Source organism: Sinohyriopsis cumingii, chromosome 1 (assembly GCF_028554795.1).
Source record: "Sinohyriopsis cumingii isolate HCF-2022 chromosome 1, ASM2855479v2, whole genome shotgun sequence".
Classification (NCBI taxonomy): Eukaryota; Metazoa; Mollusca; class Bivalvia; order Unionida; family Unionidae; genus Sinohyriopsis; species Sinohyriopsis cumingii.
Genome location: NC_142961.1, coordinates 154,002,865 through 154,026,394, shown reverse-complemented (window position 1 = coordinate 154,026,394; position 23,530 = coordinate 154,002,865). Strand labels below are relative to the sequence as shown.

The following is a 23,530-nucleotide window of genomic DNA, read 5'->3' as shown; positions in this document are numbered from 1 at the left end:
TTGTATTGTAGAAGCTGTTCATTATACAACCAGTACTGGAATTTACATTGTAGAAACTGTTCATTACAGCCTATATTAGAATTTGTATTGTATTGTTCATCACAACCTATACTGGAAGTTTCATAGGATAACTGTCACTGAAATAATTACCTCTGTCAATGAAAGAGTAAAAAAAAACAACACATTTTGATGTTACTGTATACAGTGCAAGAAAGAACCAATGTACTTCAAGTCTTTCTGCACACAAATATTCCATTCTTCATCATATTGGTAGAAATGCAAGGCAGTTAAACATTGGTTCATGTTAGGTCTTATCCAGTAAGGAAGGCTCATCTTCTCTAGCAAACATTTTCTAGAATTATTGTACTCCATAAAAATTATTTTCAACCCATCTCAATGTTGATATTTAAAACTAAAAATATTACCTTTCAACCATTGACTACTGCTGATGATAAATAACTTATCCAACATCCAAGTACTTTTAGGGTCAAAAGATCTATCTCAGTAAATATTTTCCAGTGTAGCTGAAATTCTAGCTGCAATCTAAGTATGTCTAATTAATTTTAATGAATTGCTATTTAATTCCTCATTGAAATGAATTCAATAGTACATATTTGCATATCTACATCATTTCCTCATTAGTAACATGAAACTATGTAAAAATAAATGTTTAATGAACAGACCAGAGTCTTTCATATCCTAAGTTCTTATTTTATCTTCTCATTTACCTAATGTTTCATTCTTTTCATGTTTGTGTTTTACTTTATATAAATTTGTACACGATTCAGTTTGAGTTGTCTGTGTTAAATCGCCTGTATTACCTGTATTACCCATAAAATATGGCAACAGCTTCTCTTCAAGACTAAACTCTGAGGCAATTAACCAAATTTATTAACCCAAACTGATTCAGATTTCAAAAAAATTGTTTTTATAAATTTTTTAACAGAAATGTACATTATAACCATCCAACTTTATTGTCTGAACAGGTGAAGGTCAGCATCTCCAGACAGACAAATCTAGTGCCATGTCTTCTTCTGTTGGTGTAGCTAGTTCCTTTGGTGCCAGTACTGTTGGTGGTGGTGGTGCTAGAGATGTGCATTCTTTGCAGACCCAATCACCTCTTCCTAAAATACTACTACCTTCATCCTACAGACAACAACAGTCATATTCACCTGTAGTCCAGATTAGGACACCAACCTTAGAGCTTCAGCCGTCTTCTGCTCAGTTTTCTCCTCCCCAGCATTCATCAGAACGTAAAGATCTCCAACCTCTTTATAAACCATCTGCTCCTGCTGCTCTCACCTCTCGGCATGATGCTAACCCTCCCTTGAACTTTCCTTCTACTCCTTCCTTGCATGTAGCCCCACATGAGCATACTGCTCAGGACTCTGTCCTACCTGTTGATAACATGCATGTACAATCTGACAAACATAAACCAGGCATGATTCATGTACGTGTTCTCCCTGAGAGAGATGGCCTAGATGAGCATACTGAAAGTACTCAAAAAAGTACTCGAGATGACAAATTTTTATACAATGCTTCAACGGTTCTCTCGGCATCTTGGACTGATTTAGAGAGAAAGAAAGGTCCAGTTGATATCAAGAGAAAACCAGATGAAAATTACATAAAAATTCGCCAAAATGCTCAGTTGAATCTTAAAGAACAGAGCAGAAGGCATCAGAAAGAACATGATACAAATGATAAAAGAGAAAGCTATGCTCAGCCTAGGCCATATCAAGAGCATGTGAGTACTGATCAGAGACCAGGTTATGCTCATGTTGGAGCCAAACAAGAGCATATTACTAATAATCAAACTTATAGCTCCAAACAAGTGCATGTTTCTAAAAATAATTTGCAAAAATTACAACAGCCTGGTCAAAATGGTAATAAAGAAAATATTTCTTCTAGCAGTCAAGCACTTAAACAATTGACCATTCCTGACAAGCATGACAATTTTCCAGCCAATGTTTACACCTCAGAATCATCTTATCGTGAGTATACACGAGATTCTACTAACGACTATGTACATAGAACTTATCATGTTGGACAGAATGTTAATACTAATAGCCAAGCACCTGCTTCTTACTCCTCTAAAGTCTCCACTCAACCTGTTTTTCAACTTGCTACTAATCCTCCTGATCATTTGGGACGGAGACCTTACTTTAAATCCCCACCTGCTACACATGTAGATGTTCCACCGATTACATCACCCCGAAGAGATGACTATCTCCCGCCACTAAGTGCCACTCCACCTCCTCCTCCTCCCATTGCAAGTCGAGCCAAACATAGTAGACATGAAAGCCCAGCTAAAGTCTTTGATCGCCCACCTTCCATTGTTCACAACCATATCATTGACGACTCGGGTCTTGCAGGATACTCTCCAGTCAATACGTACAGAGAAAATAACGATGTCCTAGATCGGTAAGTACATACCTCAGGTGGTATTTGTTTTTTCATTATTATCATAGATTTTTATATAGGTGTTAGTTGTATCAATATATGCTACTCTTTTTTATAGATGTGTTATTTGTGTTGTGTAGATCTGTTATATATCTTTTTTACTATTCTTTTGAAAGTCATCTAACAATTATTGTAAAATATTAATGCTATTTTTTTAATACTTTTCAATCCCCACCCTCAATTTTTTTATATGACTTACTATTCTTTTATTTTATGTCCTTACATCAAAATACCTAGTTGACTTTAAGACGTGAGCCATCAATGTCCTGAATATATATTCCTAATGAAATGTCTAACAAATGAATGAAGAGCTGAATAATGACCAAGTTAAAAACCTCTGGTTTTGCATGAACCCATTGCATGAACCCAGCTTTTAATCCTTTTCTCAAGAACAGGTATAATCTGATCAAACTTGACATGTAAGTCATCTGTAATTTATCAGTTTAAGCAGTTTTGGTATTAAAGCAGTCATTGTGGCATCAAGTAGTACCACTGATATGAAGAATAAACAAAACTAACTTCATCTGCAACTACTATCCAAACTAGACAGTAGATGGTACCATATGTGAGTGGTATCAGTCACACCACAACCCATTAATTTAAATGTCTTTTGTTCCTTCACTGGTATTTAATTGGATTATTTTCAAAATTTACCTTCGTATACCAGTATCATTATTTGATGTGTATGTGTATGTGTGTTACTATGTATATTAGGCTAGAAACCATATTGTATGTAGTCAGTATTGGTATAAAAAAACAACAGGTTAAAATGTGCATTGAATAGATAATTCACACATGTAATCAGTGTCAAAACCTCATCCTCATAATAATGATGCTTTATCATGGTCAAGGTTATTTGTGAGTACAGTGCATGGTCATGAAATTAAAACAATATACTGTGACTTATTAGGGACAAACTTAAGATATTTTATATGCTTCTCATATCAGGGTCTAACAACAGACAATATAAACCCAGATTTGCCATTTCATAATGCACTAGCAGATCAGGGTATATGTTGTTTCTTCTACCGATTACTCCTAGCAGACTACATAGACCGAGATCTGTCAGTGCACTGTGTGATGGCAGATCTGGGTCTGTGCAGTTTGCAGTTGGAGCTTTATTTCATTTTTTCTAATTTATTGTATAATATTGAGAGAGTAAGTTGCTTCTTAGACCTCCACCCCCTCATCCATTAACCAGCCATCAAATTGAACTCATCCACCAAGCACCCATCAAACTGAACTCATCCACCAAGCACCCATCAGACTGAACTCATCCACCAAGCACCCATCATATTGAAGAAAAGTGGATTTTTCATTCCCTTTTCACTAATTATTTGTGCTTAATTTTCCTACATCTAATTATGAAGATTTTATACTAACCATTGAAAAAGCTTGATATTAAAACCAGTTCCTATTTAAAAATCAGAATAATTTTTTTGACCTAATTTATCATAAAAATTGTACCATATCTATGTTCCTTCGACTGCTTATGTCATCATGAGCTTCCAATGGCTCAGCGGTTAAGGCTTCGGACTTGTGACCAACAAGGTCAAGGTTTGATTCTCACCTCAGGTCAGCCAGGATCACCTGTGTCCTTGTGCAAGGCTCTTTATTCCACTTGCCTTAGCACTACCGGTATATAACATTGGTTAATTTTACCTATCGATTATCCTCTCTTAATCTGTGATCATTAATTAGAAATTAAGAAAACTCAAATGAAGTCCAAAAATTTTAAAAGCTCAAAGTTCAGATCATACATACCATTCCTTGTACTTTTTACATTGTTTGAATAGAAAATTTGTACCTTATAGCTAGATTTGTCAGACGTTGCAAAAATATGAAACGGTCAAAGTTCAAATCATACCATCCCTTATACTTTTTACATTGTTGGTACCTTATAGCTAGATTTGTCAAACATTAACTAATATTATTCATCATCTGTTTTGTTGTCCTAAAATAGTAGGTTAAGTTTATGAATACATGACATACATGATGGACTTGGTCCTTCATATTATATTAATTTTTTGGAAAGTTTCTCAAATATTATTATATATGGATGTCTTTAGATTGCTAAAAGTTGTATGTAGTGTTCCTGTCATATTAGCAATGCACTATTATATGTCTGACAATAATTAAATAAAACACTAGTAATCTATGTGCATTTGTTCATGGCATGGTCTGTTAGCATACTTCACAGCCCTGCGTTTGGTTTGGCTTGTATTGCACCATAAGTAGTCTACTAGATTACGTGATCATCTCTAGTAATACCATACCTGTTGCTACTGCATAGCTACTACTTTTCCAGGAGTGAAATACCCCAACTATGTCATTAAAATTCATACTCCCATTAGGGTAAACCAGACGATTCCAGAACACTGGATCACCCCTGGGACACACCACACATTCTTACCAGTGTGTACTGCCTCATAATTTTTTTTATTGGTTGATATGCTGTTTGCAATGAAGAAGGTTTGCCAATGTTTTTTGCGTGTGAACAAAAAATATTAGTATTTCTCTTGTGTGCATATTCTTCATAAACATTTGGATTTTACCCCTGATAGTGTTTTATCTCTGTTAATTTAAGATCTCCTGAGAAATATTAGCATTTATTCTGTAAACATGGTGTATGGTTTGGCTTTTATTTTTGCTTTTTATTTTCCATTTTTTTTGGACCCCTTACACAAGGTGTTAATGATTCAGATTTGGTTTAATTTTCCCCATCCTTCCATTAATTAATGTCTATGGACTTGCCTTTGTCTATTTAATAATTCATTACAAATCATTTAATTTACTTTAACTGTAGTGGGCCCCAAGTGGCCGAATGGTCTATATGCTCACCATTCTGGATCACTGCCATCTCACCTCTGTCTGTGTGGGTTCGAGTCCAAGGCTCGGCTAGTGTGGGTATGTGGGAAAGCCTGCCAGTAGCTTCTCGTGGGTCGGTGGTTCTTCCCTGGGTTTTCCAGGGTTCTTCCTCCACCAGTTATACTGGCCACCATATATAGCCTATCTTGTGCTGAAAAATGGCGTTAAACCCTAGAACAACAACAACAACAACAACATTACCTATATCGTGAATTGTGCTGTTTTTATTCATGGTAAGCAGGTCACACACCACTTTTTACCTTCATATTACAATGTTCATTTATCGAAACTCAGGTTCTTTTTCATATTTGCTTCAGATAGCTTGATTTAAAAAAAAGTTGTTTTAGCAATTGTTTTGCCAATTAGCATTGCTTCCTTTTTTGCATTTAAAATAAAGTAAATTCTCACTATAATTATTAAATTTGCTTAGACTTAGTTCACACTTTATCTTGTGTATACTTTTAGTTGCATAGAATTTATTTTTAATATAAAATCTTCTTTTCAGCTTCATTCACATGAACAATGTCCAAGCAAGGTGTGAGTTGAGTTGGCATGGTTACAGGAAACCTTTTGACCTCCCCCCACCCCGCTTATTATGAACACACTGCAAGAAGAAAGTTGGTTGTCCCTTCTGCAGCTTATGGTCAGACGAGGTCTGGGATGTTGCTGAGTTTACATGAACCTATAAATCAAGGAAGAGGGTTCCTTCAGCCTCTTCAGAGTTTGCAGGATGCTCATTGTCTAAGTCACTTGGGTATCTGAGAAGGATTCCTCAAGTCCTTTAGAGCTAGTGGAACCCCTCCCAAGGGAGGTTATAAATAGGTGCAGAGCAAGTTGTGCCCTCCTGTTAGGGAAGAGCAGCACCCTCCCAGTTCCATAAGGGCAGAGAGCGAGTCACATCCTCCCAAGAGAGAGGATCAGCACCCTCAGTTTTCCACTGGACAGAGCACTAGTTATGCCCTCCAATCATGGATAACACACTATCTTGTCCAGATGGACAGAGAGTGGGTTGTGCCCTTTCAAGAGAGAGGATCAGCACCCTGTCTTCCACTCAGAGAGTCATTTGCAAACTCCCCTCAGGTTGAAGCAGCACCTCTCACATCCAGGAGGGCAGAGAGTGAGTCGCACTCTCCTGAAAGGAAGGATCAACACCCCCTGTTGTCCGCTAGGACAGAGAGTGAGTCATACCCTCCCCTCAGGTAGGAGCAGAACCCTCTCATCCAGAATGGCAGAGAGCTAAGTGTGGGTAGAAAGTGAGTTGTGTCTCCATCCAGAATGGGAAGCAGCATTCTTTCAGACCCCAGGGCTTTTTTTTGTTGTTGGCAATGGGATCAAGCCCCCCCAGAAAGAAGAAAGCTCAGCTCAGTCAGATCTGGAGAAGGGAATCTTTGCCAGGTCAACAGACACAATGAATTGACACTGGTCATTGGAGCCTCTACAGTACAGGGATAGAGATCAGGCTGAGTCCACATCAGCCCCACTCCCCAGACTGATGTTTCATCTCATGGATGACTGGGAATCGGGTTACATATGCAGATTAGGGAAGGGAATCAAATTGGCATCCCCCTTCCCTATTTTCCATCTAAATCCCTTTGTGGGGCCTTCCACCACAAGGAAGTATTTGGCCCATTTCCTAAATGCAGTCATGGTCTTCTGCTCTTTAGTCGCATGGTAGCGTGGTAATTGCTGTGGGCCATTGACCTACATCATCTTAAATAGTTTTAAGAAAAGAGTGAGTGGGATGAACCTTCTTCCCCCAAATGCTCCAGGCAGGTAGAGAGTGCCTTATCCACCTGCAGAGTCCACTGCTAAGGACAGTCTGTTAAATCCATGGAAGGAGTTACCAGTTCAAATTTCTCTTCCCTCCAAAGTCTCCCATGCAACAGACATTGCGTTATGTTGTCCTGCCTTCCTGGAGAAAGAACAGGACAAAGATTTCCTTTCTGTCCTCATTGATGCAAACAAATTTTTATACAGAACAGGCTGATAAGATCTACTCCTGGACCTTACCTTAAAGGAGGGACCTCCTATCACAACACAGGGGCTCTCTCCTACATAACAGTCCAGTTTCTACACCTTCACTCTTGACTCTTCTCAAACAATCTCTATGCCAAGTGCATCATTCAGTCCAGGAGAAGATCAGCCTCAAAGATATATGATGCCTAATGGAGAATCTTTTGCGATTGATTTATATGTAGTAGAAAACGTGTCAATCCCAGCTGTAGCTCTATGAGTGCAGTGTATGATTTTCTACTCTTCATTTTTAAAGAAAAGCAATACTCAGTTTTTGCTATTAAGGACTATCTGCAGCACTTTCTGACACACTTTATTTTCAAAAGGCCCAGCCATCAGGACAGATTCTCACACAGCAGACCCATTCAGGTATTTTGAGTTGCCAAGACATGTGTCTTGCTCTCTGACGCCTAAACCCTTTTATGAACCTTTGGGTGAAGCTTCTTTTGAGAAACTTTTCTTTTTACATTCATTTTGTTAACCCATTAAAGCAAAGGCATTTTCGAACACGAGTCCAATCATTGTCACTCAGAAAGTGTCCCATGCGAATCCCATCCTTAATCTCCTAATCTTGAGTGAGTGTGAGTATTTTTTGTGTTGGTTTATTCACCAGTTATGGGATCATCAGCCTCCCACCAAAATGACAGATTCAGCTATGCAAGAGTAACAGGTATGGTATTACTGATATTACAATGTGGCTTGGTGGGAGGGGTAAAACTAATCTGACTAATGTAATACTCACCAGTTGCTATTGACAGATTCCCTCTTCCCACCATGTACTGATGTCCAACCAAGTTAAGCTGCTCCCTTGAAAAGAATGAAAGGGCAGTATGCATGGTCAAAAATGTGAGTGGTGTCAGGGGCAAGCCCTTCTGGTTCACCCTAATGGGAAGGTGAATTTTCAGTATCGTGTTGGGGTATTTTTGTCTCAGAAAAGTTCTAGCTATACTATAGCAACAGGTATTGGATCATTAAAATGAGCTTTATCTCCACAAAAGACCATATGCTTTTTTTACAAGTGGAAGATATTCTCAGTATGCAAAATATGTTAAACATTTTGTAAAAAATCTATTATCAAAGGGAAAATAAAATTGCGTTCATTTCATTGTATGTTAACTGTTGTAGTTAGATGATGTTTAGCAGAAGGTAGAACTCAACCATGGACAGGCCCTACATTTCAGCACTGAGCGCCAAATTTGGTCTTTTTCCTTCCTTCCCTAATGAGAAATTACTTATGCAGTTCTATGTAGCAGAAATTGAGCTGTAGAAAAAGAAAACAATCTAAAAAGATGTTATAAGTTTTACTGTATTGTTAATAGCCCCAAAATAGGCTGCCTCACTGTTTCCTTGGGAAAGACTTAGCTCCCATATTCTTGGCATGATATAGCCAAAACTCTGTTTAAGCTTGCAAAAACACCAAAACAAATTCTTGAAATTTGAAGTGATGGTAGAGACTAGTAATTTTATATTGACATGTGCAATAGTCTACAATACTAGTCATTTCACATTGACAGATACAATAGTCCACATGACTAGTCATTACATATTGACAGGTACAATAGTCCACATGACTAGTCATTACACATTGACAGGTACAATAGTCCACATGACCAGTCATTACACATTGACAGGTACAATAGTCCACATGACTAGTCATTACACATTGACAGGCACAATAGTCCACATGACCAGTCATTTCAAATTGATAGATACAATAGTCCACATGACTAGTTGTTTCACATGGACATGTACAGTAGTCCACATGACTAGCCATTTTACATTGATGTGCAATAGTCCAAATGACTAGTCATTTCACATTGACATGTACAATAGTCCAAATGACTAGTTGTTTCACATTGACATGTACAATAGTCCACATGATTAGTTGTTTCACAATGACATGTACAATAGTCCACATGACTAGCCATTTCACATTGACTGGTACAATAGTCCACATGACTAGTTGTTTCACATGGACATGTACAATAGTCCACATGACTAGCCATTTTACATTGATGTGCAATAGTCCTCATGACTAGTCATTTCACATTGACAGATACAATAGTCCAAATGACTAGTCATTACATATTGACAGGTACAATAGTCAACATGACTAGGCATTTCACATTGACATAAAATAGTCCACATGACTGGTTGTTTCACATTGACATGTACAATAGTCCACATGACTAGTTGTTTCACATTGACAGGTACAATAGTCCACATGACTAGTCGTTTCACATTGACAGGTACAATAATCCACATGACTAGTTGTTTCACATTGACAGGTACAATAGTCCACATGACTAGTTGTTTCACATTGACAGGTACAATAGTCCACATGACTAATTGTTTCACATTGACAGGTACAATAGTCCACATGACTAGTTGTTTCACATTGACAGGTACAATAGTCCACATGACTAGTTGTTTCACATTGACAGGTACAATAGTCCACGTGACTAGTTGTTTCACATTGACAGGTACAATAGTCCACATGACTAGTTGTTTCACATTGACAGGTACAATAGTCCACGTGACTAGTTGTTTCACATTGACAGGTACAATAGTCCACATGACTAATTGTTTCACATTGACAGGTACAATAGTCCACATGACTAGTTGTTTCACATTGACAGGTACAATAGTCCACATGACTAGTTGTTTCACATTGACAGGTACAATAGTCCACGTGACTAGTTGTTTCACATTGACAGGTACAATAGTCCACATTACTAGTTGTTTCACATTGACAGGTACAATAGTCCACGTGACTAGTTGTTTCACATTGACAGGTACAATAGTCCACATTACTAGTTGTTTCACATTGACAGGTACAATAGTCCACGTGACTAGTTGTTTCACATTGACAGGTACAATAGTCCACATGACTAATTGTTTCACATTGACAGGTACAATAGTCCACATGACTAGTTGTTTCACATTGACAGGTACAATAGTCCACATGACTAGTTGTTTCACATTGACAGGTACAATAGTCCACGTGACTAGTTGTTTCACATTGACAGGTACAATAGTCCACATTACTAGTTGTTTCACATTGACAGGTACAATAGTCCACATGCAACTCATGCATGAACAAACTCTGCTTTCTTAACACCTTTCAGCTGTGATTACATGCTGCCATTTTATAATCTAATCATTTGGAAAGAACAGTGCAAGGTACATTTTAAAATATAAAGAGTCTGTTTTCGATACAAAATCACAAAATTGTAAATTCAATTTGATTTGTTTATCTGAATGAGATTTAATTTTATTTAAATCCTTTATGTAAATTATGATTTGTCACAACATGTTAATGTTGTACAGCCGATATAATAAAAAGCTGACTGAAAAGTGTTAACATGCTAATGCTAATTACAACAAGGAATGGTGTATTTGACTGTTAAGTCATGCCATTTTTGGGTTACAATAGCTTTGAATGTATCAAGATTCATCCCTAAGAATGGTCAGGATGATTGTCTCTATGTACAGTATTATTGATTACTTTAGCCTTATCTTCATTTATACTTCAGTCATGTCCTATATATGAGCATGTCTTGTACAGTGCAGATGCTAAACTGTACCCGTCTGATTAGGATGGGTTTATTACACACTAACTCAGTACCAGTCTAATTAGGATGGGTATATTACACACTAACTCAGTTTTTTAAAGTTAAAATTTGTATTTATCTTATGTGAGGAGGAATAGCTACCTTTGAAGTAGGAACTGATTGTGTTGCACAACAAGAGCCTATTTTTCAAGATAGAAAACAAAAGTACCCTGTGACCAGGATTGTCTTTTTCCCAATAGTCCAGCATTTATTGTTCATAAAATTGTAGATAAAGCAAAGTTAACATTGTATTAAAAATTATAGTAAGACAAAAGCATGAAAAACAAAAATGTCTTGTCAGTAATATTTCATATAAAAAAGAATATTAGAAAATATAACCTTGAGTGGCAGGTACCTGAAATCAAATTTCCTACTTCAGCTATTTAACTTGATTATCACATCTATGTATAATTTACAGTCCTAATTTGCTTGGCTTTGCTCCTGTATAGAATACATTTATAATAAGCCTGACATTTTTATGTTTGAAGCAAAATATAGCATGAACTTGTTGACTGCACCCTGGTAGAAGCTTGTCTGTCCATCTGTCTGTACATCTATCCACAATCTATATTAATCCGAGTGTTTAAAGGTTTTTACTTTTTTTTTTTATATCATTTTATTCCCCCTCATGAGATTTGGAATATAGCTTAATGTTGCTTTATCTTGTATAATCTTTGTTGCTGGGTCATCCAGTGGGATGAAATTTTTTCCTATTTTCTTTCAAATTAGGCATAAGATTAATTTGCATGTTAATGCTTGTGCAAATGTAGCAAACAGAAGCCAGTATTACCTACATTTCCATCACCAAGATTAAGGATTTGTTGTCATTTTCTTGTGTTGTATTGCATAGATATGCTTGCTGCTTAGGTCATGAATATACCTTGTTGGGTTCAATTACAAATCAAAAAAAGTAGGTGAATTGATCAAGATTTCATGCCGTAGCGACTTTGTTTATGTTTTTAGTTGTGGTCATTTTTTGCAAACCATTGGCCACATAGTCATGGAAATTGATATCTTTTTATTTGTTGGTGGGTACAAAACATCTTCCCCAAAAGTAGATTGCTATGATCTATACTTTGTTTTTAAGCTTTGGGATATATCTGCCATGCAAGCTGTGATCAGCTTATAGTTTTTCTAAAGAGAGGCCAAATTTTTCTTGCTTTGGTGCCTAAGATATGCCATTGCAACCTACATCTACATTTTTCTTGCCTCTCTTATATAGTGCTATGTTTGAAAATGAATTGATTTGGTTTTCCTATTTAGTTTACATAAAAAGTATCAGAGAAATTCCAATAGACATTGACCATTTTCTATTTTGTAATTATTTTATAGTTAATCCATAAAATGTCCCCCCCCCACAATGCTATCCTGACAACATATTGATTTTAAAAATTTCAGCAAGTTCCACAGCAACAGTAACTAGCAAACAGAGTGTCAAACAATTTTTTTTAATGAATTCTTAACAATCTGACAGATACATTGATTCATTATCTTAATGGGAACAATATACTACCACAAATTATTGTATAGCAAGTTGATCATAACTCCCAACTTTTCATACAAGGACACAATTCACATAGGATTGAAAAGAGTATTAAATACCCATAAGCCTTGGCCATTTGTTACAACATGTCACGCAGTTCAGGTTTCGTTCTTATCATGAATCATACGATAAGTAAACTGCTGAATTTCAGAAATTATGAATCAGGCCATTATTTTAACTAAAAACTACACCATTATATAAGGAAATTAGGAAATTATCTCGCTGAAGTAGCTAAATATATCATTTATATTCATTGGGTGATTAAATCTTATCTAATACTTGCAACACCTTGTCTTTAAAGTGTTTTGAATGATATTTCATAGAAGAATTACTTGTAACCATTCCCCTTACAGAATAATGAACAAAGAAATAAAAAAGTTTTTCAAACTCAGGCAATACTGAAAATGCAAAAAAAGAATTAGAAACTCTGTAGCAAAGTCTAAATTGAAACAGAAGTCCCTAGCATGAACCACATGACTACATGTATAGATACGATGAAAATGAATTTATGGGCATTAGTTAACTATTGACAGAACATAATAATAATAATAATAATAATAATAATAATAATAATAATAATCGTAATCATAATAATAATAATAATAATAATAATAATAATAATAATAATAATAATGATAATAATAATAATAATAATAATAATCATAATAATAATAATAATAATGATCATAATAATAATCATAATAAAAAGTAATGTAGCATTGATTTAATACCAGATATGGGCAGATGTGATAAATACATTGATTTAATACCAGATATGGGCATATTTAATAAATGCATTGATTTAATACCAGATTTGGGCAGATGTGATAAATGAATTGATTTAAATACAAGATATAGGCAGATGTGATAACTGCATTGATTTAATACCAGATATGGGCAGATGTATAAATACATTGATTTAATATCAGATATGGGCAGATGTAATAAATGAATTGATTTAATACCAGATATGGGCAGATGTATAAATACATTGATTTAATACCAGATATGGGCAGATGTATAAATACATTGATTTAATACCAGATATGGGCAGATGTATAAATACATTGATTTAATACCAGATATGGGCATATTTAATAAATGCCATGTAGCAAATATTATACAGCATGCAAATTCATCATATGTAGTTTACCCTGATCAAAAAGACAGTGTCAGGGAGAAAATAGCAAAACTCTGCTTCGGGTATTATTGTTTCCATACAAGATATATTTTTTTAATAGTACATCTCAAGACAGGTGAAAATGTTCAGGCTTGATCCAGAGTAAGATTCCCATTGCACAAAACAAAGACCATCGATTCATATCAAAACTTGAACTAAAATATTTTGCAAAGAGAAATTCACAGCATAGCTAGCACATACACTTTTCACTTGGAGAAGGTTTACATGTCACTTAATCTGAGCATGCACTCCATTTGGTGGTTGGCATAACTAAAATGCCATAATGAACTAAATTGTTGGCATTATCAAGCACAGTTGGCATGATGTTCTTAGTATTCTAGCATAGCAGAATTAACACAAAATTTACTTGAAGGAATACCATCTCACCATGCCATGGTCACATTATTGTACCCAGTTACTGCACAACTTATATAATTATCAGTCTGTTATATTCCAATGCTGAAATGAAAGCACGGTTCACTAGTTTAACATACTCTTCATAGTGGGTTACCTCCCTTGTTGGTATAACATCTTATTATACCATACTCCCCACAGTGGGTTACCTCTCTGGTTGGTATAACACTATGATACTAGTCTCTACTGCAGAATTGTTAATAATGTCTTTAAAATACTATCAACTCAGATTAGTAGATGAACTCTCATTCCAATATTGTCCACTGCACATCATAATGGTGGAAAGTTGAAACAATAACTCAGTAAATTGTTATGTGTGCATAAACTGCTGAAATACTGCACTTCAGCAGAGCTGAAATGGTTGCAAAGTTGACTTAAATGCAGCTGAAACACCTGCACTACACCTTACAACAGTTTGGACATGCCATACTTAATATTGGACATGCCATAATTAATATTGGACATGCCATACTTAATATTGGACATGCCATACTTAATATGATGGAAGAGTTTGAAATAACAGTCTTGTACAACTTTTCCTGCATTTCCATTTGAAGGAGAAGATCTAGCTTGAAGTCCGACATACTGCAAGAAAAACTCATTGAAAAACCAGAGCCTGAGCCAGATGAATCAAGGCAATAATTTTTCTCCTTTTATTTATTTTAGAGTAGTCTCCAAATCATGTGCAAATAATAGTACATGCTTTATGAAGAAAAAAAATAATCTCAGCAGTACAAGTTTTATGACAAGTTTGGGTACTGTTTTTAAATTTATTTTTTTTAAATATGGCATTAATACTAGATATGAATAAAATAAATTGCTAATGATTTAAGACAAAATAGATATATCCATTTGTTCCCCATATAGAACCATTCCTGCCTCATTATTTTTCATTTGTGAATGATAATCGGTAACCTTATTATATCTCTTTAATATCCAAACACAATCAGTATGATGCTAGTGCCTTGTAAATAGATTTTAAAAAAGTTGATGTTTACGAGGAATGTGCATGAGAGATCTTTCATAAATCTTCGTTCAGGTTAGATGAATGCATTTGCTTTATTCTTTAACCAACATTTGTGTTCATTAACTTCAACCTGTAGCAGTTTTTTGTCTTGCATTTTTAGTTGCTAATAGAAAAAAGCAATATTCTGTAGGAATAATTGGCATGGCTCTGCTTTTAATGTTCATAATTATCTCCATTTTCAAGAGAGAAACGAACTCCAGGGTCTGAAGTTATTCAGGAACATTACATAACAAAGCCAGAACCAGAGATTGAAGAAAAGTATTAACTTTTTATTCCCTTTTTTCACCCATAAAGATAGTCAGAAGTACTGTAATTCATTTTAATTCAAGAATATTTTAGTAAACTTTAAGAAGCCTATTATTTCTAATTTTATTTCTCCATCCACTGCAGAAAATTAATAAATAATAAAAATTAATATGGTAGGATAGAGAACAAATCAGAATTGGTGAACTTTTTCATTGAAAATAAAGTTTGTTGAAACTTGCATGCAGTGAAAGTTCCATGAAAATGAAATTCATATGCTTCAACAGGCTTTTGCATCAGCATTCTTAATTAATGGTGCATGTTTAGTAACTTATTTGGCTTTAAGACCTAGTGAGCTAGCTTATGGTATAGCCATGTGTCTGTCGTCCATCTATCATTTTTTGCTTACTAGCATTCTAGAATGCATGTTTTTTTTCCAAATGTGATTTTGATAAAACTTTAAATATAGAGATGTGTTCTGCATAAATCAGCTACAGACATGTTACAATAATGCACATGTATATAGACTGAAAATTTTAAGTTAAATATTTGTGCGACATTAACCCATAGCATCCATTCTTTCATTATCGTGTAAATATTATATACATGATATACGGATGCATGCTCCTGAGTACCTTGTGATAGATCAGCTAAAAGGTTAGCTAAATGAGTTGTACACTTTGAAAATAAATGATTATTATTATTATTATTATTATTATTATTATTATTATTGATTTATATCAGTATCTCAGACAAATTCGAATATAACAAGATCTATGCATGTTATAAAGGTGATCAGGATCTGATTGGGTGAGTTTGTTAACACTCTAGAGGCCATATATTCTAATCTGATTGGCTGAGTTTGTTAACACTCTAGAGGCCATATATTCTAATCTGATTGGCTGAATTTGTTACCACTCTAGAGGCCATATATTCTAATCTGATTGGCGGAGTTTGTTAACACCCTAGAGGTCATATATTCTAATCTGATTGGCTGAATTTGTTACCACTCTAGAGGCCATATATTCTAATCTGATTGGCTGAGTTTGTTACCACTCTAGAGGCCATATATTCTAATCTGATTGGCTGAGTTTGTTACCACTCTAGAGGCCATATATTCTAATCTGATTTTGATTAAACTTGGAATATTTGCTGACATCACCAAGCTTTATGACATGTTCAAATATGGGTGAGGTCTATACTGCATATTCGATTTTGATGAAACTTGGAATATTTGTACATATCATCAAGGTCTTGACAAATTTGATAATGAGCGAGATAAATGCATATTGATGCATACTAAAAAGATGATCTTACATATGACTGGCAGAGTGTGTTACATTTCTGGAAGCCGCATTCTGATCTGAGTTGATCAAAGCTTGGAATATGGGCTTATTTCATGGAGCTCTTAGATGAATTTGTTAATGATATGAATGCATACTAATGAAGCTGTCTTGCATTGGATTGGGTAAACTTGCTTCCATTCTGGATGCCATGTTTCTGATAAGACATAAACTTGGAATATGCTTGTATATGATCAAGGTCTCACATAATATTGATAATGCGTGAGAACCACACATATTGTCACAATTACTGGGCTTTATTTTATGTCATTTCGTATTAATTATTTGGAATTGGTATTTATAATTTAAAAAAGTATCTTCTAGTATGATTTTCTCCTAAAATGTATACAAATTTAATTATCATGAGCACAAAAACCCACAGCCTTACGAAAATAAACTTTTTGGAAAGAATTTTTATCAGAGAGTAAAATATGTAAAATTGATGTAATGTAAAGTTTGGGAAATAGTTTACTTAAGTTGTGTTCTTACAATACTAAATAGGCCATCTTAGTAAAATGGTTAACTGTTAAGTTATTTAAGCAGGTGAGCAATATCATCCCTACATGGGCCTCTTATTTCTATACTAACAGAGCACTCCCAGTTTTTTCATCTGTCACCCTATTTGCTTATCCTCTTTTTTTCACAAATTCTAACAGTAATTGTGATTTTTGGTTTTATTTATCTGTAAGGGCAGCCAGTAAGGTTCATACTTATCTCCATTTTCAATAGGAGGAAAAGAAGTCCAGAGACTGAAGTTATTCAGGAACATTTTGTTGAAAAGCCTGAACCAGAGAGGGAAGAAAAGTATCTACTTCTTTGTTCCTTAACTTTTTTCTTTATTATTAAAGGTGTATTTTGCTTGAGTCATGTTATTAACACAGCTCATCAATTACACTAATTCCTCAATAGATTTTTTGAATGGATTGTTGTAGTACAAGTCTATGAATTTGTACACAGTAGACAGTCTTTTTTATTTTAAATTGCATTATAATTGATTGGATTGTAGCTTGTTTATTTGAAAAAAGTTTCATGCCATTTTGTCTCTTTGGTAATCAAATTTCATGTGATGATTTTCAGATTACCATATATACTCACTTATAAGTTGAGTCAGCTGCATACTGCATAGAACCAGATCTTCTGGTCCATAATGTGCCAGTAGATCTGGTCTGCACACATTGTTAAGAGTAATCGGTGGAACAAGCAACATAGACCCTGATCTGCTGGCACATTATACTAAAGCAGATCAGGATTTTTGCTGCTTGCAGTTTGCTTCAACTTATAAGTGAGTATACATGGTACATGGTGTTAATATTGATAATATTTTTGGGAATGCAAGATGTGTATAATGGTAAGTTTCAACACTAGGCCCAGCTGCCTACTATTATTGGAATCCATGTGTAGGAGTTGTCTATTTCAACTGACCTTTGTACAGCTGTTTACCAGTTTCAGGAAAATTAATGAAATATAATACATGTACTACCCTTGTAAGAAAAGAAATAACACAAATTTAAACAAATTAGCAAAAAATAAGACAACTCATGTGCACATATTGATACAAATTGTACTGAATTGCACAGATTTGATTGTGTATACATATAAACCTAATGCTCACTAAATGTTTAATTAATGTTATTCATTCCTGTGCAAGTCACAGTTAATACCATATATACTTGCTTTTAAGACATCCAGCTGCAAAACTGCACAGACCCAGATCTGCTATTGCTCTATGTACCAACAGATCTTGCTCTGTGTAATTTATTAGGAGTAATCAGTTGAACAAACATCATAGACCATGATCTGCATGCACATTATGCTATGACAGAGCAGGATCTTTGTTGTTTGGCTTGACTTATAAGCCAGTATATACAATATATGTATTTCCTGCTTAAGTGATACATGTACCTTTTTCAAAGTAATATTCCATATCACTCACTGTTGGATATTTTTAGCAGCATTTTATAATTGATGGTATGACAGTTTATTTAGTTTTGGAGCAATAGTTTCTATTCAGTGGATAAAACATATAAACATTCATTGACACAGTAAACTTAATCACACACAGAAAGACATTAATGCACATAAATAAAAATGTATAAACATTCATTGACACGGTAAACTTAGTCACACACAGAAAGACATTAATGCACATAAATAAAAATGTTAGGTTAATAAGGTAGAACAAATTTTTAATTTTCATTTGTTGTAATAACTGTAATGTATTAATTTTAATTAATTGAGTTTTAAACTGTCTTTGAAATTATTTCATGTTCCCTAACAGAATTTGTGTTGTAATTTAATCCACATGCATGACTTTCTTAATTTAAAATTATTAGATAAAATAAAATTAATCAGTTTCTGTATAATCTTAGTAATTATTGATGGAGAAAATATTGAATTCAGGGGAATTATAATTATGATAGCAGCATAAATGCACAACTAGACTACTTTATTTCAAGTTAGTCTCCAAAAGAACATCATAAAACCAACATGATTCAAATGTGTGAAAAGATTTATGTTATTTACAGGCATTAAAATCTCATTTGATGAAACACTTTTTGTATTCATTTTCTGTTGAGATGGAGAATGATGATTCATTTATTGCAAAGATAGTCATAATCTTAAGTCAGGAACAAAATTTTTGTTTCATCAGTTGTACTATGATGAAACAAATGATAAGAAATATTGAAATGAATTCATTAAAACTTCCTTTCCAAATGGAACAAAATGAGAGTTACTAACAGTAGGTGTATTGCGAATGGCCCGACTTACTACAGTTTGGATATGACTGAAAAATTGTTAAAGCTATGTTAAAAATCCTAATCACATCACATTACTGCAGTTTGCTTGCCTTCTCTAAATGATGATGTGTAATGCCAGAAAAATGTAACTCACTCAGGATCTCATTAATATAAAGGAGCATGATAAATTTGGTTAAAATCCAACATTTTATATTAAAAATATGCTGTGGAATCCATAGTTAGAAGTACATGCAACTAGAGGCCAAACAATAAGATGGAATGCTGGAAGTAAATCTCACTCAGGGTCTCATCAGTATGAAGCTGGAAGTAAATCTCACTCAAGGTCTCATCAATATAAAGCTGGAAGTAAATCTCACTCAAGGTCTCATCATTATAAAGCTGGAAGTAAATAACACTCAGGGTCTCATCATTATAAAGCTGGAAGTAAATCTCACTCAGGGTCTCATCATTATAAAGCTGGAAGTAAATAACACTCAGGGTCTCATCATTATAAAGCTGGAAGTAAATAACACTCAAGGTCTCATCAGTATAAAGCTGGAAGTAAATAACACTCAAGGTCTCATCATTATAAAGCTGGAAGTAAATAACACTCAGGGTCTCATCATTATGAATCTGGAAGTAAATTTCACTTAAGGTCTCATCAGTATAAAGCTGCATGCCAATTTTGTTTGAAATCCAACTATCCTACTTAAAGGAATACAGCAAAAACCAAAGCCACAAGGACAAAGAGTCAGGGACCATAACTCCTGTAAATTATGTTGTTAAATGCTAGAAATGAAATGAATTCAAGGTCTTATCAGTATTAAGGTGCATGCTAAATTTGGCTGTAATTCACAAATCCTTAATTCAAGTTATGCCTCAGAGACAAAAAGTCAGGAAGTTGGGAAGGCAGGGGCCATAACTCTAAATGATATTGTTAATCCAAAACAAAAAATCAAGTCCAGTCATGGTCTCCTTGGTATAAAGGTGCATGCCTGATTAGGTTGGAATCTTACAATCTGTGCTAAAGATGTACTGCGGAAAGCAGTCTGGAGGATGCATATTCGGTGGCATAACTCTTGTAAATGACTTCAAAGAATACTGGAAATCAAACTCATTCAAGATGTCATGCCAACTGCATGTTATATTTGGTTGAAATTCAACAATCCTTGGTAAAGTTAAGGTTCAGAAACAAGAGTTAGGAGGGCAGGCATTCAGGGGCCAAAACACTTGAAAATAACGAGGATGCAGACAGGTATCTCTTTGTCACTCACTTTGGATGGGATGAAGTCATTTACAAATAGGTAGGTCTAAATTTCACCAGGTATTGAACTTTTCCTTAAGCAATTATTTGAGAAATCCTTTACCATAACAAGATAAAGTCACTGTATTTTAGTATAGTCAGGTGGCTTGGTTTGAAAACATGGCAGATGACTGGTTTGTATGACCAATTAGAGTAAAATATGACAGATGACTTGTTTGTATGACCAATTACAGTAGAACATAACAGATGACTGGTTTGTATGACCAATTACAGCAAAAATGACATGACTTTTTTGTATGACTAATTACAATAAAACCTTACAGATTACTTATTTGTATGACCAATTACAGTATATATGACAGGTGACTGTTTTTTATGACCAATTACAGTAAAACATGACAGATGACTTGTTTGTAGGACCAGTTACATTACAACCTGACAGATGACCAATGCCAATTACAGTTAAACATGACAGATTACTTCTTGTTTGACCAATTACAGTAAAACATGACAGATGATTTATTTGTATGACCAATTACAGTTAAACATGGCAGATTGTTTTATGGCCATTTAAAGTAAAACATGACAAATTGGTTTTTATGACTACTTACAGTGAATGTCCTTGGGAGGACATCTCTTAGAAACATTAACTTACAACAGCCTACTGTTGTTGATGCTTTTTTAAAAGATATTCTTCTCTGAACATTTGAGTAAGATTAAATACCTGCAGTTGCAATTGCAAAACACATTATAAAGGATTAAAAAGACAATCAGCTGGAATTTTATAATTAGCAAAATACATTTTCAGTTGACAATAGCTTCAAGCAGAGACAGATTCCTAGATATTCAGAATTGTAGATGAGCTTCACTTCCAGCACAAGGTCAAGGTCAAAAATTGTCTTTATGGCAAATTTAATCTCAGTCTCATAATTAATATTTACATAATTAATATTTACATAATTAGTATTTACATAATTAGTATTTACATAAAATAATATTTACATAATATTTGCTGTGCTCAGAGCATTGAAACTAGGCAGTACTTAATTGATAAACAGTCCAAATGGATGAAGCTGAACAAATCTGTGTTTAAAATTTACATATATTTATCTGTTGAAAAAATTTAAGAACATTTACCTTTCAAACACTACAACTATTTGCCTATCTTACAATTCGTTAGGAGGAAACTTGAACCAGAGCCTCAGTTGATCCATCAGAGACATAAGACCTCAAGGAATGAGGAGGAGGAGGAAAGACAGCGACGAGAAGAAGAACGACGGAGGAGGGAAGAGGGAGAACGACAAAGGAGGGAGCAAGAGGAACATGATCATCTAGATTGGGAACGACAGAAGAGAGAAGAAGAAGAAGAAAGAAGAAGGCGTGAAGAGGAAGCACGCAGGAGAAGAGAAGCTGAGGAGAGAAGAAGAAAAGAGGAAGAAAAAGAAAAGTATGCTGAAATGAATCGGATGAAGTCAGGGTCAGATGATGTAAGTCAGGGTCACATGCTGTAAGTCAGGGTCACATAATTAAGTAAACAAATTCAGGCATGGATGTAGTCTTGATAAATGTAGATTTTGACAATGGATTTTTCATGTCTTGCACTTATTCAACATGAACTTTTTCTGACTCATCATTAAATGGCACTCCTATTCCAATTTACATCATTAAAATTTCCTGTTTTTATAAATCTCCTTAATATGTTTACATTTCAGTGTTTCTCTCTTTGAACTCATATGTTTCCTATACTGTAATTTGATTACTGTTATATAACCCTTCCTATTTTACCATGAACTGTTGTGTAACCCTTCCTATTTTACCATGAACTATTGTATAACCCTTCCTATTTTACCATGAACTGTTGTATAACCCATCCTATTTTACCATGAACTGTTGTATAACCCTTCCTATTTTATCATGAACTGTTGTATAACCCTTCCTATTTTACCATGAACTGTTGTATAACCCGTCCTATTTTACCATGAACTGTTGTATAACCCTTCCTATTTTACCATGAACTGTTGTATAACCCTTCCTATTTTACTGTGAACTGTTATCATTAATTCATAATCTTTGTTTCCTTCCAGGATTTGGCCAAGTTTCCATCCCCACCCCCACCCCCAATAGGGTCACCAAAAACCAGACAGACCAGTGCAGAGCGAAGACGGAAAAAGGGAGAAAGTATGAAGAGGATAAAAACCTCATATCCTATTATCACCTCAGTTTGAACAAAACTCGGAAGGTTATAACAGAACTAAAATACACAATCCTTCCTGATTGTGTATTGTGTTTTAGGTCATTCTTGTTTACAGCAGAGTTGTATTACACAAAGGCTGTTAAAATGTATCAGTTTTCCTGTCTATATTTAGTCAGATTACATTACATATCCAGGATAAAAGTAAATGTTTGTCTTTACCCTTTCTTGTAGTAGATAATTACAGATTCTGTTTTTTATGAGCTAAAGGTCATGCCCAGGAATGAAACATTTGATTTATTGTCCAATTTTGTAACCATTTTGTATTTACCTTAGTTTCTTTGGCTCTAGTAGTCCAGTCTTTTAGTCTTTAGTACTTGTATATCACCTGGAGCCTTGGTAAGTTACCAAGATATTGGCAGATCAATGGGTGTGAGGGTAAACTGTCTCACTTCTTTGTTGAAGTTAGGGTCAATAAGACGCCATTCTTTTCAGTTAACTTATTTGCCTTTGCCACATAAAAGTGAAATTTTTTCCAACTCAGGTTTAGTTACATACATAAAAGGCTAAAAATATATTTTATTATTGTCCTCTCACAAACAGAAAGTACAATGTAGTTTCTGTTGCCAAAA

The 23,530-nt window shown here is 34.7% G+C and overlaps 1 protein-coding gene across 12 annotated transcripts in view; it reads left to right on the top strand.

The window, feature by feature from the left end:
• LOC149808188 (spermatogenesis-associated protein 1-like) overlaps positions 1-23,530 on the top strand; it is a 212,314-nt gene that overhangs the window by 143,909 nt on the left and 44,875 nt on the right. For 4 of the 12 annotated variants that reach the window (XM_089974434.1, XM_089974420.1, XM_089974411.1 and 1 more), the window contains 6 exons: positions 987-2,421; positions 14,650-14,727; positions 15,303-15,377; positions 17,435-17,509; positions 21,888-22,194; positions 22,792-22,885. In XM_089974434.1, the coding sequence (XP_089830560.1) occupies positions 987-2,421; positions 14,650-14,727; positions 15,303-15,377; positions 17,435-17,509; positions 21,888-22,194; positions 22,792-22,885 (2,064 nt within the window). The remainder of the gene's footprint in view (positions 1-986; positions 2,422-14,649; positions 14,728-15,302; positions 15,378-17,434; positions 17,510-21,887; positions 22,195-22,791; positions 22,886-23,530) is intronic. The other 8 variants (XM_089974484.1, XM_089974475.1, XM_089974493.1 and 5 more) reach the window with 6 other exon arrangements.